This window comes from Ictidomys tridecemlineatus, chromosome 11 (assembly GCF_052094955.1).
Source record: "Ictidomys tridecemlineatus isolate mIctTri1 chromosome 11, mIctTri1.hap1, whole genome shotgun sequence".
NCBI classification, from domain to species: Eukaryota; Metazoa; Chordata; class Mammalia; order Rodentia; family Sciuridae; genus Ictidomys; species Ictidomys tridecemlineatus.
Window position 1 is genome coordinate 11,134,436 of NC_135487.1, and position 20,158 is coordinate 11,154,593.

At 63.1% G+C, this 20,158-nt stretch overlaps 1 protein-coding gene across 1 annotated transcript; it reads left to right on the plus strand.

The window, feature by feature from the left end:
• Nucleotides 1-444: 444 nt before the first annotated feature.
• Padi6 (peptidyl arginine deiminase 6) lies at nt 445-18,374 on the plus strand. Its single transcript, XM_078027748.1, has 17 exons — nt 445-529; nt 1,151-1,322; nt 1,811-1,988; nt 3,244-3,316; nt 5,394-5,461; nt 6,023-6,128; nt 6,864-6,995; nt 11,191-11,363; nt 11,540-11,643; nt 12,539-12,650; nt 13,755-13,862; nt 14,052-14,206; nt 14,695-14,848; nt 15,290-15,413; nt 15,985-16,055; nt 17,005-17,166; nt 18,005-18,374. The coding sequence occupies exons 1-17, from the start codon at nt 445-447 to the stop codon at nt 18,236-18,238; spliced, it is 2,211 nt and encodes a 736-aa protein (XP_077883874.1). The 3' UTR covers nt 18,239-18,374.
• The last annotated feature ends 1,784 nt before the right edge of the window (nt 18,375-20,158 follow it).

Sequence of the window (20,158 nt, forward strand, 5' to 3'; positions counted from 1 at the left end):
CAGCTGGATCAGGCTGAGGTCGGGGTTGGGGGCGTGGCTCAGCGGTAGAGCCCAGCGGCCCGGTTCAATCCCCAGCACACGCTCGCTCACACACACACACACACGCACACGCACACACACACACGCACACATGCACACACACACGCACACGCACACACACACACACGCACACACACACACGCACACACACACACATGCACACACACACGCACACGCACACACACACACGCACACACACACACGCACACACACACGCACACACACACACGCGTGCACACACACACACACAAGCATATCCCAAACTTAAGACATAAAGTGAACCCTGTTTTGAAATCAGCTGGGGACCTTCCCCATGCAGCAGCAAGACTCCCTACCCCTTCCTTCAAGTGACGGATCCTATTGATTGGAGCAAACTGGAGGCTTCACCTACGGATACGTTACGGAATGTCAGTCAAACTGACTACGCTGCTGGCACCTCACAAGTTTGTCGTTTTTCCTGATGAGAACATGAAGAATCGACTTTCGCAAGGTTGAAATCTACATCATAAGAATCCCTCTAGTGTTTCGCTGTGGCTCTGCGAACAGCGGCTGGCCACCACCACCCCACCCCGCCCTGCCCTGCCCGGACACTGGCTGGGTCCACCACACGTGCCCCACCCCAGCCCCTGCCAGGCAGAGTTGAAACCGCTTAGATGATAGGTCGGGTCTCAGCCACCGTGACCCGGAGCTGCACCCACACAGGAAGTCACCAGGCTCCCTATCAATATCCAGGAAAGACGCCCACCAGAGCCAGTACCCAGAGCGAGCGGCCATCCTGGCCACGCCCCTAACTGCCCTGTGGGTCCTTGCCCCAGAGGGTCCAGCTGGGTGCTGCAGGCACCAGCCCCCCCAGCCCCCTTTTCCAGCTGCGGGCCAGATGGCTAAGCACCCAGCCGCCTCCCCCGCCCACGGGCCCGCAGCGCCCACGGGCACGGGCTGCTCACGTCCCAGTGATGAGGGGCCTCGGGCCACCTGCCCCTCGGCAGCCCTCAGCCTCCGGGAAGCCTCAGGAGAGAAACCGGTCACACCTGGCCAGCCTCGGAGGCCTCCCCACCCCTTAACAAGGGGGCGGGCCGGGGCCCGAGCCTATAACAGGGGAGGGCCGGGCCAGCACCCCGGGCACCTGCGGCCACTGGGCTGAGGGGTGGTCGCCGTGTGGGCCTGAGGGTGGTCAGCATGGAGTGCCGTGCCACTGCCTTCCAGAGCACTGTCCACCTGACCCTGGACACCCCTGCCCATGCCATTTGTGTGCTGGGCACGGAGATCAGCCTGGACATCAGTAGGTGAGGCAGCGAGGCCTCCACAGGGGTCAGGGGTGGCTTCCCTGTCTAGCCCTGCCTCACGCGAGGACTCGGGTCTCTAGAGGCCCTCCCCGTCAGCCTCTGGCTGCTGTGGCTGGGTGTCCCCTCAGGTGGCCATGAGCCGTAGGCGAGGGAGCCTCGGTGGGGAGGTGGCTCCTTGCAGCCCAGCGAGGTCTTCCCACGCCCTGTCCCTTCCCCTCTGGGGATCCCTTGGGTTCGAACAAACGCCCTTCCCCTTGGGACTTATAAATAAAACCTCGTTGGATAGCTCCGGGGCGTCAGGGGGGCGTCAGGGGGGCGTCAGTGGGCTGGTGGGGTCTGGCTGCTGCTCGTCAGAGAAGGGGGGTAACTGGGCCCTGGCCCAGTACCTCCAGGACGGAGGGCCCGGGGGCCGCCCCACGGCGCCTGCTGCCTTTTGGCTGAGGCAGTCTCTCTCGTCCTAAAGTCTGTCGCCCTGTTGGGCCCACCAGGTGTGCCCCCAAGAACTGCCAGAGCTTCACCGTCCGCGCCTCTCCGCGGGTCTTGGTGGACGTGGCGGGCACAGTGATTTCGGGGAAGGAGGACGCCGTGATCTGCCGGTCGCTGTTGGATACCTCGCACGTGCTGGTGAGGATGGTATCGCCCAGCGCGTCCGTGGACGAGGACAAGGTGAGCCTGGGGCAGCGCCCGGGGGTGGGCCTGCACCACCCCTGGGCTCTCCTCCTGGGAGCCCGCACCCTGACGCCCGCGCCGCGCACACCTGATCTTGATGCTGGCAAAGAACCGGAGGGGGCTGCTGCGGGAGCCCTCCAGGTGAGGAAACTGAAGCCGCGGAGGGCGCACCTGATGTCAGTAGCACGAGTAGGGGGTGGGGTAGACCGGGATTTGAGCTCAAGTTCTTGTCCCCCACAAGCCATCTCCCTGCTGGGGAGGTCCACCCCTGCCTCATAAAACATGCATGGGCCTCCTCATGGGCCCCGGGAGGGCGTGGTGCCCCGTGGCAGGGAGCACCCCACACCAGGCCACACCCCCCAGTCCAGTTGGGTGGAGACGGCCTCCAGATCCCCGGGCCCAGCTGATCCCAGTGCGGAGCTAGGGAGAGGCCCTTGAAGTGGCCCAGGCCTGGGGTCACGCAGCCCAGACCCTGCTGCAGTTTGGCAATGCTCTGGTGATGACCCTGGGCAGTGCAGATGCCCACCTATGCCCCCCGCCCGGGCAGGCCATTCCCTAGGAGAATGTCCGAGCACCTCCTGGCTACCACCGGAGGCCTCGGCGTCCCAGCTGGGCCCACCCCACCTGAAGGCCACTCTCTGCCCCATCAGGAGTGGGCAGCAGAGAAACGCTTGGCCTTGGGACTGGCCCTGCCGTTGGGGAACAGGAGTGGGTGACGAGGCTCTGATGGTTGGGTCCCTGGTTCAGGGGATGGGCTCACGGCGGGGGGTAAAGGGCTGGTGTCTAAAGTGTAAATGTCCCTCGGAAGCAGAGGCTGAGACACGGGACGCATGGAGTTCCGATTCCCACCGCGGCCCGGGGTCTCCGCGGCCTCTCGAGTGGTCAGCTGAGCCATTGCCGTCAACGCTGGCTGCTGCCCACCTCATGGCGTAACGGGAGGGACCCTGGGGGGCGGGGCCCAGTGTTGAGCTCTGGGCCTGGCAGCCTGGACCTCTGCTGTTCCCTCTGCCCAGCGCTACAGCAGGTCTCATCCCGCTGTCCCTGGGTTAGGGACCCACCTGGATGGTGGACGTGAGCCCGAGTGCAGAAACGGCTGGAGGGGCTCTGGCCCTGGGCCAGCTCACGGCCAGGCGCTGGAGGCTGGGAATCGAGCCCTGGGGCCAAGGGCGAATCCTTGCCTGGGTCTGCTCCCTGGCGGAGGGCTGGGCTCCTGTCCCCAGTGCTCCATGGCTCCTGGGCGCTGTCTCCCCAGGTGCTGGTCTCTTACTATCATCCCAACGAAGAGGTCCCCATGGCCACGGCTCTGCTGTACCTCACTGGCATCGGTGAGTTCCTCCCAGGGGAGCCCCCAGAAAGCAGGTGTGGGCAGAGCCGAGAGGGGCCTCCCGCAGCGAGAAGCCCTGGGGTCGGTCGGTGGGGAAGGGATTCACTCAGATTCCCGCCGCCCCTCCGCCAGCTCGGTCAGCTGTCCCCCGTCCTCCCTCACGGATGACCAAGTCTTCCGAGAATAGAAGCAACCAGGGTTGCTACGTGTTACTGTCATCCGCCCACCTCCTGGCGCCTGGCCCCTGCTTCCTTCCCCTGCTACCATTGACGTGTCTGGCCCTGAGCTGATCTGTCTCGTCTCACTGGGTCCCTGCCTCCATTCCAGAACATTCCATCAGCAATCCCCACTGAAGTGGAAGGTGCCCCTCCCTCCTGGGTGTCGTCCCCATCAGCCCAGGGGCTAACTCTCCCTCTACGCTCTCGGACGGGGTTCTGATAACTTGCCACTCGCCCGCCACCATTGGGCTCCTTGGGAACCCTCAACGGCTCCTTCACTTCTCCTCCCTTTTTCTTGAATCTGTTCAAAACCCAGGCCTCTCCCGCTGCCCAAGTGAGACTAACAACTTGGCTCCACCTGGTCAGGTCCACCTTCCTCTGCCCTGCCCTGGTGGCCGCAGTCCATACGGCAGCTTCTCCTCCTCCTGACCCCTCTCGGCGACCCCACCCCTGGGCTTCCCCCCACCGGTTCCTTTTCGGGCCCCTTGGCTCAGCCCCTCACCCTCCAGCTGACCACTGGAGAGCCCTGGGCTCCAACGGGCAGACCCCTCTCCACACTGGCTCGCGCCTGGCTTCTCCCAAACCCCACTGGGAGGTGATCTACCCAACAGCTTCCTGGGTGTGTGACTTAGTGGAGCCCAAACTAAAGGGACTTTCCTTCCTTCCTCTATTCCCCAAACCTGTTCCTAGTGCGCCCCGCAGTGGGTGGGAGCCGCCCCTTCCGCTGTTCCGGCCGGTGACCTTGGTAACCCTTACCCTTCCTCGCCCGAGTCGTTTTGAGTCTCGGTGGTGTCCCCTAAGTGTGGCCGGGAGCCAGCAACTCCCCCCTCCCGAGCTGTCACGCTGGCCCAAGCCGCCCTCCTCTCTGGCCCGGCCCCCTGCCCGCGTCTCCAGTGGGCTTCCTGCTGTCTCTTGCCCTCCTTTGGGTCTAGTCTTGATCTAGACAGAGCGGCCCATCTTTCAGGGGATGTCGGATGATGTCCTCTCGGTTCCGGGCTTCCAGATGGTTCCGTGCTACTCGCATCAAAGGCTCTTAGGGCCCACAAACCTCCGTGGGGGGGCCCCACGCCACCTCTGGCCTCTCTCTCCCTGCCCAACCTGTGGTAGGCACGTTGGCGTCCCTGACCCTTGCACTTGCCGCCTTGAACTTGCTTCCTATTCCCTCTAATGGCTTTACCCCAGATAACAGGATCCTTTTCTCGCCTCCTTCTGTTCTCGGAAAGTTAGAAGTGCCCCCTGTCGCCCCAAACTGAGCTTCCCTTGTCCCTGCCCCCTGCTGTTCCCACGGCACGTGTCACCATTGGATTCAGGAGGTGTCGGTGCTCTGCGCCAGCTGTACACCAAGTTCCAAGAAGAGGGGCCTCTGTCCTGCATGCTGTGTCCCCAGGGTAGTCGAGTTTGGAGCAGGCATTTAGTCCTCGAGCACATGTGTGCAGAGCCTCTGCCCGTGGCCCTGACGCTCCAGCTGAGAAACAGCATTTCAGTACAAAATGTAGGGACAGAGCTGGTAAAGCCCCAGGGTGGCCAGCAGCGTGCGAAGGGGCGAGAGCAGGAAGTTCTCAAGGGGCCCAGGATTGTGCACCGAGCTCTGTCAGGGTGCAGAGACCTTTCCAGAAGGGGAGGGAGGTTCCATGTGCCTTCCAGGTGGGAACCCCCTGGGTGGAGCCGAGAGGGACGTCGAGGTACCCTGACTGGTGGGCTGGCTTTGAGAGCTCCCAGGAGCCGGGGAGACGCGGGAGGGCGTGGGCTCCTGAGAAGCGGCCCTCCACGGAGGACCCTTCTGCTCCTGCCTGCTGTGGGGGGGGGGGCTGGACAGCCCCAGAACCAGCCCTGAGCCGAGACCCCGCCCTTGCCTTGCAGAGGTGAACCTGGAGGCGGACATCTATCGCGACGGACAGCTCGAAGTGCCGAGTGACAAGCAGGCTAAGGTGAGGCTGGTTGGGACAAGGGCCCCTGAGCCAGGTCTGGCCTCCAGGGCCACTTTATGTGACCTTGAACATCCACAAAGGGTCAGATGGCCCCACCAGAGTCAGAACTGATAGTTTCTAGTCCGTTCAATCAAGCTGGGGCTGGGGCTCCGTGGTCGAGTGCCCCCAAGTTCAATCCCTGGTACCCGCCCCCTCCCCTCCCAAAAAAATGTCCTCCACCCCGAGGCTTGCTGCCCAGCCAGGTTGCGTGGTCAACTAGACCAGGGCTAGCTGCCACCATCAATTTGCCTCTGTGCCTCCTTCCCCGGAAACTGAAAGGAGGGGACTTGTGACCAATAGCTGTCACTAGCTAACGCCTCCCTCTGGGTCCACTTGTCCCTCCCTCTGGGTCCACTTGTCCTGTTGCCTTCCTGCTCCGGCAGGTGCTCTTCCTCGCACTGCCCCAGAGGTCCCCAGGACCCTGGAGGAAGGCCTGGCCCTGCCCACTGATGGCCAGTGGCCTCTGAGAAGCAGAGGGTCTTACGAGGCGGCCTCCTGAGCTGGCATTTCTGTTGTTCCCAGAAAAAATGGGTCTGGGGCCCCAACGGATGGGGAGCCATCCTGCTCGTGAACTGCAGCCCCGCCAACATGAGCCAGATCACGGACAAGTCCAAGGTGTTCTCAGACGGTATGACCGCCACCGCCGCCGTCATCCTCTGGCCCTGCTGTCCCTGAACAAATGGAGATTCTGTGCTGATGGCCCCGCTCTGGGTGGTCTTTGCCGTGGCTGGGGCGTGGCTCTGGGGGAGCGTCCTCCGGCCTGCTCCATCCCAGCACCCAACGCAGGGGGCCTAGAGTCTGGGTTGAGCAGGAGGCGGCCTCGGGGTCCCCTGGGGAGGACACAGGTGTCGATGCCACGTCCCTGATCTTGTTCAGCCGACTGTGGCGTGGGGATGTCCGGCTGCCTCACAAGGTGGCCAGGAAGATTAAGGCGTCAAAGGGGTGCGGGAGCTTCTTGCTCACAGGCCTCCTAGAGCCTGGGCCCCGAGCACCGCCCGACGGAGGCAAAGGCCGTCTCGGGTCTCAGCCTGCCTTGTTGTGACCAGGCTTCCAGATCAGAGGTGGAACGGACACCGTGGTTCACACGGAAGCTGGACACGAGTCCTTGCCCGACTGACCATGCCGGGCCCCATTCCCCAAGTTGGGGGACCATGGGGTAAACGCAATTCTTAATAGTGTGCCAGGGGTGGGTGACCTGCTGATGGCCACGCAGGAAGCAAGCAGCAGAGTCGGGGTACCGGCTCGGGGGGCCTGCTGCCCGGCAGGAGGCAGCGGGTCCCCAGGGGTCCTCCACACAAGCCCCCAACCCCGCTTCTCCATCCCTGTGGTGCTGGCCTGAACCTTTGTCTTGTCTCTTGTCCAGAAATAAGGAAGCTCTCACAGATGAGTCTGACCGTCCAAGGCCCCAGCTGCATCTTGAAGAACTACAAGCTGATCCTCCACACCTCCAAGGAAGAGGCAGAGAAGACGAGGGTCTACCGGCCCCAGAGTGAGTGTCTGGCATGGGATCTTACTCGGCCACGCTCTGTGCGTGCTGGGGTGAGCCGTGCACACGCCTCCAGCCCGGTCCCTGGAGAGCCCTGCCGGATGGAGACTTAGAGTGGCAGACGGGGGCTGCTGGGTCCAGCTGGTGTCCCTGGGATTCTCCGGGTGTCGTGTTCACAACAGAACAAGCTGACACACCTGGATGAGTTAGGCACCCCCGAGCTACTTGTCCCACCTGTAAAATGGGGTGATGTCACCTGCTGTGCAGGATCCTCGTAGCCAGGAGAGAAGAAACGCGGCTCAGCTGGTGGAGGGCCTTACAGTGGGTGGAGAACATCTCCCCCCGTGACTCCTGCCAGAATCCTTAGCCCAGACCCCACTGTACCAAAGTTGCAGAATTCAGAGGCCAAGAAGCCAGAGTGGTAGTTTCGAGGCACCCACATCCCAACCAACATGCCATCTGCTGTCCCCTCCCTGGGAGGCGGGTAGCATGCCCCATCCTGTGGAGAAGGGGCTGGGGGCTGCTGGCTTAGCTGCTGGACACGTCCAGCTCCAGCAAGAGACCCTCGACTGGGTGTGACTTTGCTGACTGGGTCGGTTGCTCGTTCTCCGGTGGAGATGGAGCTCTGGCTCTGCAGGTGCGGGCCACAGGCACCTTCCTTTAAAGCCACGGTTAGCTTCAGCAGGCAGGCGGGTCCCTGGGGTATGTGACCTGGCCATCCTCGGAGGGGACCAGCTCTGGCTGGCGTTGGAGAGCAGCCTCACCTCTTCCCTGGGGCCTGGGCTCCAGTGCCTCCGCAGGCCGGAGTGCACAGCTGGACCCGCTAAAAAAGCAGCCCGGGCTGGGGGGCCCTTTGCGCCTTGGCTGCGGTGAGCCTTAGAAACCTGAAGGTCTGGGTCTGGCCCTGTGAGGCCACCAAATATGGACAGCTGGGAGATGGCGAGGCCATGCCAAGTAGAGGCCACTCGGGAGACCCTGACCCGTGTAGCCTGCTTATCACATGGGTCAGGGCCGCCTGTTTTTTTCTTGCTCAGAATGCTAACTGGAGAATCGAGACGGGGAGGGCTGTGGAGGTGCGTGCCTGTAACCCCGCCACTCCGGGGCCTAGTGGGAGAAGTACAGGTTCTGGCTGACTGGGTCGGTTTCGTCTGTTCTCGACTGTGCTGGGGGAGCAAAGGGGCCTTGGCTCTGCAGCAGGTCAGCCTTGGTAACTCGGTGAGACCCCATCTCGAGATAAAAAGGGCCGAGGACCCAGCTTCCAGACTTTGAGGAAGGTAATGATCAACTGGACCAAGAGGCCAGAGCCAATCGTAGAGCATTAGTGACCTCGAGGGACCCTGAGGACTGAGGATGTAGCTCTCGGGCGGAGCCCGGGCCTGGCACGTGGGAGGCCCTGGGTTCCGTCCCCAACACTGCGAAACACAAAAATGGTGGCGTGGGAGTGGGCGGGAGCAGGCAGGCGCTTTCCTTGGAGAGCGATGCCGTGGCGTAACTGGGGAGGGGCTTGCTCAGAGAGGGTCGTCTGAAGCCCTGAGGTGGGCACAGTGGGCGGGTGGGAGTCCCCTGGGAGCAGAGGACTCCGGGAGCCGTGATGCTCGGGCCTCGGGAGCGGGAGAGGAAACCGCGGGAGTGGGGGGGTGTGGCCTGGTGGTGCCGAGGCTGCTCTGAGGCTTGGTCCCCTCCTAAAATGAGACTTTTCAGTGTAGTGGCTTCTCCAGCTGCTCAGATACTGGAGTGAGCCCAGCCGGGGCCACTACTTCCCTTTCCAGAAAAGTCGCCTGAAAGCGTGGGAGCTGGCAGTGAGGAGAGGAGGGGGCGCCTGGGCTCTGGGGGAGCCAGGGTGGAAGGTGGGCGTTGGCGGGGGAAGGTGTGGAGCTGGGGTGGGAGAGTGGACTGACTGAAAAGACCAGGTGTCACATCGTCTTGCAGGTGGCTTGTAGCCTGGGCTGTGCCCACCGTCATGGGCACCTCGGGTGGTAGAGGTCAAGATCATTGAAATTAGGTCAAAAGAGACCAAGATGTCTGGATGTCCCGGTCTACGGTGTCCAGTACCAAGGGCAGCAACAGTAGTGGCAGCCGGTTCTGGAGCGATCCGGGGAGGACGAGGAGGTGGTAGACTGTGTGTGGGGGGGTGGCATGGCCTGCTGGCTGTGCTTCAAAGGTACTGAAACCCTGAACGAGAAATGGCTAGACGTGCCCAAGGGAAGAGGCTACCCACCCAGCTCCAGGCCCGGCCGTCCGTGGCCGGCCAACAGAACAGGCCCCATAGCGCACACCTGTGATCCCAGCAGCTCGGGCTGAGGCGGGAGGATGGCAAGTCCGAGTCCAGCCTCAGCAACTTAGTGACCCCCCCATCTCAGGTGGGGGGTGGGGGAAGGCTGGTGGTGTGGCTCAGTGGGAAGAGCACCCATGGTCCAATCACCGGTGCTGCTGGGGAGCTGACCACCTGTGCCCTGAGATCCAGCTCTGAAAGCTGGTTGGGGCAGAGGGACAGCCAGGGATGGGGGAAGGGCTGGAATGAAGCCAGCTGGGATCTAGGGTGACAGGGAGACGGGGAGCTGAGCACCATGCTGCAAGAGCTGAGGGCAGGAAGGGCTTCTAGGTGACAGGAGTGTGGCTCTGCTGGGCCTGCTGAAGAGGGATGATGAGCACCTGCCCCAAAGGACGGTGAGGCCACCCATGAGCCTGTCGGTCAGCAACCGGTCACACTCTTGGCATGTGGTCTGTTTTGTGGTGCTGGGGCTGGACCCCAGGGCCCCTGCGTGTTAAGCAAACCCTCCAACGTCGAGTTGCCCCCCAGCCTGCTTGGAATGTCAACTCTGCTTAAACAGCTGGAGGTGACAGAAGGCCCCGGGGGAGCCAGGCACAGGACTGACGCCTCCCGTCGGGGCTTTGTGGCAAGGGGTGGCCCCCTTATTTCCCTATCTTGTAGCAAATTGCCCCCTGGTGGCACAGCCACAGGGAACCCGGGTCCTGGGCAGAAGGCCTCAGCCCTGCAGCAGCAGTTGGCTGGCTGGTGGCATTGGGGACTCTGCAGCAGGCTCTGTGGCAGCCATGAGGCTGAGGTTGTAGGGGGGGTTGTGGGGCTCCTGGGGGATGGCTGCTTTGTCCAGCTTGCCCCACAAGTCCTGGCCCAGTGCTGGTCAAGCCGGACAGCCTAGAAGCAGGACTCTGCACACGAGGGCTGCCCAGTGCCCTCGAGGCCAGCAGCAGGAGGCTTGAGGCTGGGCCTCCAGATGGCACCTGGCTGCTGGCAGGGTGCTGCCGCAGACCTGCAGGGCCTGTTGAAGGGCACGGAGGCCACTACCCAGACAGGAGGCCAGGGAACCAGGGCAGCACCTGACCTGGGCTGCCAGGCCTAGCAGCGGCCACTAACACACGCTCTGAAGGAGCCGGAGACCAGGGCAGGTGGTATGGGGGTGCAGGAGACCCCAGGAGGGCACCATGGCCAAGGTAAGTCCAGCTGGGATCTCCTAGAGAGGATCCACCCAGTGGCTTGACCCAGGAACGGTCATCAACGGGACCACATCTGCCACATGACAGTGGTTACAGCCTGAGAGGAGTCGGGTGGGGGAGCCAAGGGGCCTTGGCTCGGGTTCATCTGCTGCTAGAGGAGGAAAACGTTGGCATCCAGCTGACCGGAGGCAACCCCGGCTTGTTGTCCCCTGCCTTTGGGTCTCCACTGTGGTTTCGTTCTTAATGACCTTAAACTAGAAGGAAGTGGGCTTTGCGTGGGTGGCCACCAGGACCCTGGAGATGCAGTCCATCTCAGAGGTGCTGCTCGCTGACCCTCCCACGTTGCCGTCTGACCCTCGGTGCAGCTGCCACCTACACTTGCACCCAGTATCCTGCCAATAAGATCCTTACTACTGTGTTATCGGTGCACGTGACAGCAGGCCCCGGGGACTTTGGGTGATGTTCTAGCTGAAGTTGGATCCCTGGGTCCAAGTGTGGGTGCACCTGCTGAGTCTTTGCCCCTGAACTGAATATCTTCACCCGAGTGCCCAGTTCCTGCCACATCCGAGGTCTCCCAAGGGCATAACCGTCCTAAGAACACGGGCTGTCCCTGACCTGAAGCCCTAAACAGGGGATGGACAAGCCTGCTGCCCCCACCCACCCTCCTGGAGTGAGCAGGTACCCTAGGCTCTCGATGTGACAGCGCCAGGCTGCTCCAATGATGGCCCCCACTTGTCTCTCTCAGAAGACTCCTGTGCCTATCAGCTGGTGCTGGGGCTTGGCTGGCACTGCCACGCCCTGGGCCCCCTGGAGACTCTCCGGAAGGAGACCTTCTACGTGGAAGCCACAGAGTTCCCGTCTGCCAGCTTCTCAGGCCTCGTTTCCTTCTCCGTCTCCCTGGTGGAAGAGTCCCAAGACCTGGTACGCTGCCGGTAGACGGGAGCCCCTGGGCTGGGCCACGTGGAGGCAGAAGACCCAGGAGGCGCCGCGGCGTGGCAGTAGAGCTGGGGCCCTGTGACAAGCTAGGGGTCAGACTGGGAGGGGGAGGCCGAGACCTGGAACCTGGCCGGCACCTGGACCCCCCTCTTGTGTTGCAGTTGATTCCCGAGATCCCGATATACAAAGACACCGTCGTGTTCCGGGTGGCTCCCTGCATCTTCACCCCCAGCACCCAGATGCCCCTGGAGGTCTACCTGTGCAGGTAAGGGCCCGGGGCTGCCTGGCTGGCACCCTTACAACCAGAGCCCCTGTGTACGCAGGGTAAAGATGGCAAGATGGCTATGCTGCAGTGACCCCTGGTACGTGGGCGCCTCGTCCTACAGATGGTCACCGTGGGTATCCGTCCCCAAGGTTAGGGTAAGCAGTGTACCAGGGAGTCCGTCCCCCCGATTTGGGGAGGGGCCAGGCAGTGTGATTTCAGGTGCCGTCAAATGCTGTCGAGGAAAGGAAGGGACAGACATGTTCTAGGGACAGTGAGTGGTCCCAGGATCCAGGAGAGAACAGGTAAGGGGAAGGGCAGGGACAGCCGGAAGAGCCTGGGGGTGCACCAGACCCCAACACAGCTGCTGAGAACCGGCTTTCTCACACTGGATACCATGAAGGGAGGTGGCCTGCTTGCCTCTTGTCACTGGAATTTGTGACTTTGCAGATGGTCTAACTGTTGTGTACAGGACGGCCAACCTCGGTGGTCACTGTCCTCCAGGGGAGGGTGTCTGCCCTGGGCCCATGAGCCTTGTGCTGGGCTGGATGGCGCCGAGATCCCAGGGTTGAATTCCCACACACAGGACGACCTCACTGGCCACCTCGAGGCCATCGAGGCCACCACCCAGCTTCTTGGGGACACGTGCCGCCCCCGTAGGGAAGACTTTGAGTGGACTGAGTGGGAAGCCCCAGGCGGGGGCGGGAGGGCACGTGTGGAGTATGACCTGGGGCAGACATGGGGCAGCGGCTGCCCCTGGCAGGTCCTGGGCAGGGTGGGCCCCAAGCTAGGCCGCCTGTGTGGCTGGTCCTGTTGGCTTCACGGGCAGGAGGCCCTCTCCCCCTCCCTGGGCCAGAGCCTCAAAGGACTTCCAGAACCAGCTTCTCTCCTGTGGCAGAGAGCTGCAGCTGCAAGGCTTTGTGAACACGGTGACGGAGCTGAGCGAGAAGAGCGACAGCCAGGTGGCCCCGGTCTACGAGGACCCCAACCGCCTAGGCCGATGGCTCCAGGTAACGCCCCGCCTGGGTAGTGCCTCAGCAGCACTGGGGGGAGGGCCGTGCCCACTGTGCTCCAGCCAGAGCTGCTAAGGGATGGAGCTGGCATCCCACTGCGGAGCACAGGCCACCCGCCCCCAGGTGCCTGAGGGTCCCGGTGCCCTCCGCTCAGGGCCTGGGTCCAGGTGGACCCGACCTGGCACAGCAGCAGGGCCAGGGCCGGCTCGGCTTTGGTTCTGGACATCATTCCGCTCCACACACTCCAGGAACCGCCACGTGCTGGGTGAACCACCCCAAGTTCAGAGGTGGGACGTGACGGGTCCGGCCGCCGCCCCCACCCTGCTCCAGCAAGGCTGGAGCACTAAAGCTGGGAATGGGAGTTCCTGGCTCAAATCGGCCAGCTTAGGTAGTCGGGAGACCCTCAAATGAAGCTCAAGGAGTCGAGGAGCTGGCCCTGCGGGCGGAGGAGGGGCTGAGGTGCAGCCTGACCGGGGGTATACGGTGGGGCTGCGTGGTCACCACCTGGCGGAGCTCTTGCTGACCTCCGACTGCTCTGCACCAGGGACTTGGGTAGAGAACAGAACCAAATGCAGAGTCGGACGGGGGCGTTGGAAGGTCTGAGTCCGGTGAAAGGCCGATTGTGTCTCAGACCCCAGTCGAGCCAGGCGCCGGAGCATGTACCCGTGCTCCCAGTGACTTGGGAGGCTGAGGTAGCAGCGAGGCCCCCATCTCAATATGAGTAAGGGCTGGGGGTGTGGCTCAGTGCAGAGCACCGCTGGGGTGGGGGGAAGCGCGCTGGCTGAGATGTGGGAACGGGTCTCGGGAGGAGGGGGGCTGGGAGGCACTGCCGAGGGGTGGGAGGAGACGCTGGGGGGCAGAGGAGGAATCGACGGCTGAGCTCTGAACAGCAGAACGTGGCAGGGAAAGCCTCCAGGAGGGCACTGAGCTGGGTGTCGAGCAGAAGTTAGCGGGAGGAAGGGGGTTCTCCCGTGCGCCTCTGGAGGTGGCCCACACCCAGGGGCTGTGGCCCCTACCCAGGGGCTGTGGCCGTCCAGCTGGACCGGGCAGGAGAGCCACCGATGGGATGAGATGATCCCTGGACCTCTTCGTGTCTTCCAGGATGAGATGGCCTTCTGCTACACCCAGGGTCCCCACAGGACGGTCTCCTTCATCCTCGACACCCCCCGGGCCGTCCATCTTGAAGACTTCCCCATGAAATACTCCCTGGTGAGGGGCTTGGTCGGCCGATCACAGTCCACCTCTCGGCCTGGCGCCTGTCCTGGCGTAATGGGGCGCCAAGGGGGGGGGTGCAGGTGGCCTCTGGGGAGGGTACGTGGGAGTCGACCTGTTGGCCTAGGTTAAGGCGAGGGCTCATGGCCAGCCCCTCCTGATGTCCCCTGCTCGGCCTCCTCCTAGAGCCCTGGTATTGGCTATATGATCCGACGCACCGAGGACCACAGGGTGGCCAGCCTGGATTCCATTGGGAACCTGATGGTGTCCCCACCAGTCAAAGCCCACGGGAAGGAGTACCCCTTAGGCAGGGTGCTCATTGGCAGCAGCTTTTACCCCAGGTGAGCCAAGAGGCCGGGAGGTGGCCAGGTGCCTCAAAACTAGGGGAGGCCCTGGGGTTCACTGCCCCCCCCCACTATTCACACCCTGGGCAGGCTGACGGCTCTGGCCCATCTCCTAACCTGCAGTGAGGTGTCGGGGTGTCGGGGTAGCTGGTTCATGGAGGAGACTAGAAAAACAACTGTTCGTTCGAGAATTCCAGGGTTTAAGTTGGAGCAAATTAAGTTCGCCCAGCCCGTCGGCTCCGCAGGAAGTTCTTCCACAGAACATGGCTGGGCTTCTTGGTGGCCACTAGTCCAAAACTGGGAGGTCCCCATGTAGAAGGCTGGCTCAGTCCTGAGGTGGTCAAACCAGAGGGTTCTTAACCAGCCCGTCCCCTACGGACAGGCCACCACCACCAGATGGTCAAAGCAGCCCAACTGTCGGCCAGCAGGGGCCGGCCACCCTGGGCCATGCCTCTTAAGGACTGTTCTCTCCATTGTTCTCCTAGCGCACAGGGCCGGGCCATGAGTAGGACTCTCCAAGACTTCCTCTGTGCCCAGCAGGTCCAGGCACCGGTAGAGCTCTTCTCCGACTGGCTCATGACTGGCCACGTGGATGAGTTCATGGGCTTCGTCCCCATAGATACCAAGAGTGACAAAAAGGTGTGTGGGACGGTGACACACACCTATAACCCCAGCCCCTCAAGAGGCTGAGGCAGGAGGATCGCAAGTCTGAGGCCAGTCCCGGCAACCTAGCAAGGCCCTAAGCAACTTGGTGAAACCCGTCTCAAAATAAAACACGGAGCCAGACCTATGATTCCAGTGGCTCGGGAGGATCATGAGTTCAAAACCAGCCTCAGCAAAAGCGAGGGTCCAAGTTGCTTAGTGCCTATCTCTAAATAAAATACAGAACAGGGCTGGGGATGTGGCTAGTGGTCGAGTGCCCCCGAGTTTCCCCAGTACCAAAAAAATAAAGAATAAACGGGCTGGGATTGTGGTTCAGGGGTTGAGCACCCTGGGTTAGGTCTCTAGTACCCAAAGCGAGCCCAGGCCCCACACGTTCTGGAGGCCGGTGCTAGCTTCTGACCCCGTCCTCGGTTCCAGGGCTTCCGGTTGCTCATAGCCAGCCCCAGCTCCTGCTACAAGCTGTTCCAGGAGAAACAGGAGGAGGGTTACGGGGAAGCCACCCTGTTTGAGGACATCAGAGCAGACCAGCTTCTTGCCAATGGTAAGGGCCACGCTGAGCCTCACCGGGTGCCCTCTGAGGGGATTGGCCTTTACTGGGTCACCTCTGGACCCAGGGAAGCCCAAGCTGGTGGGGTCGCCATTGGGACACCTCGCACCATGGGCATGCTGCTGGCATGGGGCCCACGCGGGAAGACCAGAAACGCTGGCTTCCCTGGCCGCGGTCATGTAGGAGGTGGCATTTATAGCACATGACCACGTCACATGACAAGCCTCGTCGCCTCAGAGCTGATGCCTGGGTTGGGTGGGCATCCGTTTAGACAACTTGAGGACTGAAGTTGGACCTGGTCAAGGTCACAGGTGGAGGGCAGCCGGCTGCACTGGCCTTGGAGCACCCAGGTGTCCCGGGGAGCTAGCCGCTGTGTGTGCTGGGCTCCCTGCCTCGAGCCAGGGGCGGCCTCCGTTGTCCTGAAGTCCTGCCTGGGTCTTCCTGCCCGTGGGCTTGGCCAGCCCTCAGGTGGTCCCTGGGGAGGACCCAGGCCACTGGAAGTCTGTTCTGAGAACGTCCCCCGTGGCTCTGCCCACCTCCCGGCCTCCCATCTCCTCTCCCACAGGAAGGAAGGCCAGGACCATCAATCAGCTCCTGGCAGACGAGAGCCTGAGGCGGCAGAACGACTACGTGGAGGTAGGTGCGGGCCTCCCGGAGAGGGACTGGCCCTGACCAACTCCTGCTGGGGCCAGTGGCCAGGCCCTGCTATGGCCCAGATTCAGACCCAGATTCAGACCCAGGGATGGGATGGAGGTGGACGGGATGGGAAGATGGCGAGGGGGGGGGGGGGACAGGTGACAGTCTGCTTACTCTGCAGCAGTGTCGGGGCTCTGGGCTGGGTAAGCCTGAGGATCCAGACGGCTCCCACTGAGCACCTTGGGTGGCCCGAGCACCGTGTGCAGAGCCTAAGATCCTGGGGGTGGGCGTAGAAAGCAGAACCCATCCTCCGTGAGGTCAGGGCTCAGTAAGGGCACTAGGCAGAGAGTTGCACCCGGGTCTGACCCCAGGGACCTCCCAAGGTCATGCTCTGCTCTCAAGCCCCTGCTGTTCCCAGGGAGCAGGCGGAGGCCGCGCCCACTCCTCTGCGTGCTCCTGCTACGGCCTGCAGCCGGCCTCGGCTCTCAGGAGTATGAACCACTGCCTGCCAGACACCCAGTCCCCCGAGGAGGGTATCCCATTTCTAGGAGGGAAGCTGAGCCCTATGTCACCGTTCCAGGACGGTGACCTGGGCCATGCCCAGGCTTCAGCTGGTTGAAGCAGGGAAGTGCCCAGGTGGGGACGGCTGCTCAGGGCCCTCCCTGAAGCGGGAAGAGCAGAGCTCCTGGGGTCCCCCTGCTTGCCCTCTGCATTGCCCAAGTCCCCCCCTCTGGGCAGGGCCGAGTGACCAGGGTGCCGTGACAGTGGTGCACAAGTAGCTGTCCCAGCTCTGACTGTCTGCAAGCCTGGCCTCTGGAGCCCAGGCCTTTCCTGAGCCCTGCCCCTCCTTGATCAGAAGATGGCAGTGCCTCAGGCCGTGCTCCGGCTCTGGCACAGGAGGAGGTGGGCATCCGGGTCCTGGGGTGCTCACGCCTCCCCCTCCCCCCAGAGGTGCATCGACCTGAACAGAGCCATCCTGAAGAGGGAGCTGGGCCTGGGGGAGAAGGATATCATCGACGTGCCCCAGCTCTTCTGCCTGGAGCGGCTGACAAACATCCCGTCTGAGCAGCAGACCCCGAAACTCCTTGCGAGGGCCTACTTCCCCAACATGGTGAGGGCCACGGGGCACCTGGGCCTCCTGTCGCGGAGGGCCTGTCTGGCCCGTGCTGTGGTGCCTTACCAGACCCGGTGCTGGGCTGCAGGGCTGCAGGGTCGGGGCACAGCGGACAAGGGTGTCCATGAGGCGGGATGGGGCCCTTCTCGCCCAGCAGAAACCCGGTCCCAGGACGATGACTGGGCCTAAAGGCCGTGGCACGTGTGAGGAGTCACACTCTGGGCTGCGAGCTGCCTGGGCCTCAGCTTCTTCCTCCCCAACCTGAAGTGACAAACCCTAGAAGGTCCCTTGGCAGTCGGCCCTCGGGCAAGATGCGCTAGGGTAGGGTCTTCCTGTCCTCCTTCCCCAGGGTCCAGAGCAGCAGCCACCTGGAGTCGGACTGCAATGCGGCGGGGCAGGGTGGGGACGGTCACGGGAGGCTCCTGCTCCATCCAGCAGACCCCACACTTGGTCGTGTCTGAAACAGGGTCTGATGTAACCCTAGGAGCGGGCTGAGGTGGGACAGGTGGACAGATGTGGACAGGCAGGCTGGACGTGGGCAGAGTTCTAGCAGGGGCAGCAGGAACCGGGCACAGAGCGGGGAGCTGGCCGGGCTGATGCTGGCCAGGCAGAACTCGGGTCTTGCTACTGAGAAACACAGCGGGGCCCCTGGAAGCCCAAGTGGAAAGGGGGATGTCCCTGAGGTTGACAGGTGAAGGCCCGAGAGGAGGGCGTGGTCCTGCCAGCCTGCTCTAGCGCAGCCGCTGACGGCTGCCCCATCCCTGCCCCGTGTGCTGCGGGCCCGGGGCGGGGCCCTCCTCCAAGGCGCTCACCCTGCTGACCGTCTTTCCAACAGCTGTGCATGATCGTGATGGACATGAACCTGGGGATCCCCAAGCCCTTTGGGCCCCAAATCAAGGGCATCTGCTGCCTGCAAGAGAAGGTGCGCCTGCTGCTGGAGCCCCTGGGCCTCACGTGCACCTTCATCGACGACTTCGACTGCTACCTCACCGAGGTCGGGGACTTCTGCCCATGTGCCAACGTCCTCCGGGTGCCTTTTGACTTCAAGTGGTGGAAGATGGTGCCTTAGCCCCAGGCCTGGCCCAGCGTGGGGCTGCCCCTTCCCCTTGTCCCTCAGACCCAGTAGGGTGGCAAATGCCACCAGCCCAAAACCCCTTGGAGAGGAAGGTGGAAAACCACCTCCAGCCAAGTGTTGACCGCGCCAATAAAGCCCTAGCTGTTGAGTGCACTGGCGGCCCACATGCTGTGGGGAAGGCAGGTGGGGGGCGGGGAGGCCCCTGGGGAGGCCCCCCCCCAGGCCCACTCCTGGGGGGCAGGATGTGGCCAAGGCCAAGCCCTGCTGCTCTCTAATCTTTGGGAAGAGGCTGGGCTGTTTCCCCCCCTCCCAGCCCCTGCCCCCCACCACGTTGGGTCCAGATTCCAGGCTGGAGGAAGGAGAGGGTCCCCTGGGTAGTGGCACTGCCCGCTGGGCAGTTGGACTCTCTAGTCTCCTTGGTCTGTAGGTTTGGCCTGTACACGGGGGACACAGTACACCTGGGCAGGGCTGGAATCGCTCACTAAGCCTGCAGTGCCCACTGTCAAAGCAAGGGACTTGCTGAGAAGGACGAACCACTGGCTCCCACCCTGCCCCTCCCGTGGCTTCTCCAGGACAGCCTCGGCAGTCCCTAGAAAGCAGCCACCTGGACCGTGTCCTGCTGAGCAAGAGGCAGGGCTGGGCCTAGAACCAGCCCTGATCTTAGACCCTGGGGCCGTGGGCAGGTCCCTTACTTGCCATCTGCTGGGGTGATAGGAGCGGGCCCAGGTCCTGGGCTGTCCCCCCTGCACAGCAGCCGTCTCTGCAGAAGCCCCCGCAGAGTTCCCTTGGGCATCAACGCCCACGGAGGGCCAGCCACCCGCTGGCTCAGTGCCCAGCCTGTGCAACAGAAATACAGCTCCATGGGGCTCATGTGAGTGGGCATGTGCAACCCTGGGTGAGGGACAGCTGCCACCTGCATCAGCGTGTGACAGGGATGGCTTGGCTTGCCACAATGCTCATAGCATCTGAGGTCTGAAGCCTGAGGGGCAGTGTGGGCGGAGGCAGTAGAGGACGGGCGGGGTGCTGCCGTCTGGCCTTGGCCCTGTGGCGGATACCGGGGCTTATGGTCTACCAAGAACTTTTATTCATGGCTGTGGCCCCCACACTGGGCTGGGGCTGTGACGCGGAGGACTAGGAAGAGATCAGCAATAGGGGTTATGGATGCAGGGGGGCAAATCTACAGCTCCGGGTGGTCTGGAAAAGTCGAAGTGAAGGACTCTGGGTCCATCTGGGGAGAGCGGAGCCCAGGGGCCGGAGCGGAAGAGGACACCCCTGTGAGGCTCTTTCCCTGAGGAACCTGCCACTCACTTCCACGGAGGTCCACCGAGTGCAGAGTGTGTGTCCCCAGGACCTGACGAGATCCTTCTGAGGCCAGCCCTGAGCCCACTCCTGCCCGGGCAAGAGTCCCCTGGGAGGCCCCAGCAGGCCTGACCCTTCTCACCCACTGCTCCCAGGTCCCAGACACTATGGCCCCAGGGTCCCTGCCCACGAGGAAAGGGCTGACCTCCTGGGGCCTGGGTGACACTCAAGCTCTAACCTAGGCACCAACCATTAACCCAAAGTCCAGATTCCCGGCTCCTCAGCCTGGCCCACAGGGCGCAGGCCTCGGGGTGATGGGCCCCACCAGGCTCCGGCCCAGTCCTCGCCTCCAGAGTCCCACCTGCCGAGCCTCAGCAGCCTGGTGCCAGGCCTCCACTTCTGTCCCAGGGAAGAGGCCCTCGGCTGTCCAGGCGAGGGCAGGCAGGCCAAGCGCAGGCCATTCCGCTCGTGTGAGGGGCCAGGGCAGCAGCTGTCCCAGGACTCTTGTGAGGACTGGTCACCTGTAGAAGCCCAAGGGCGAAGCCTGGTGCAGACGTCCCTCGCTGCGAACTGGGAGCAGGAAGACCTCCCCAGCGCCAGCTGCACTCCTGTCTC

Coding starts and splice junctions, on each gene's coding strand:
- Padi6 (XM_078027748.1), top strand. CDS start 445: ATGTCAGTCAAACTGACTACGCTGCTGGCACCTCACAAGTTTGTCGTT. Junction 11,364..11,539: donor TGGAAGAGTCCCAAGACCTG/GTACGCTGCCGG, acceptor CTTGTGTTGCAG/TTGATTCCCGAGATCCCGAT. Junction 11,644..12,538: donor CTGGAGGTCTACCTGTGCAG/GTAAGGGCCCGG, acceptor CTCCTGTGGCAG/AGAGCTGCAGCTGCAAGGCT.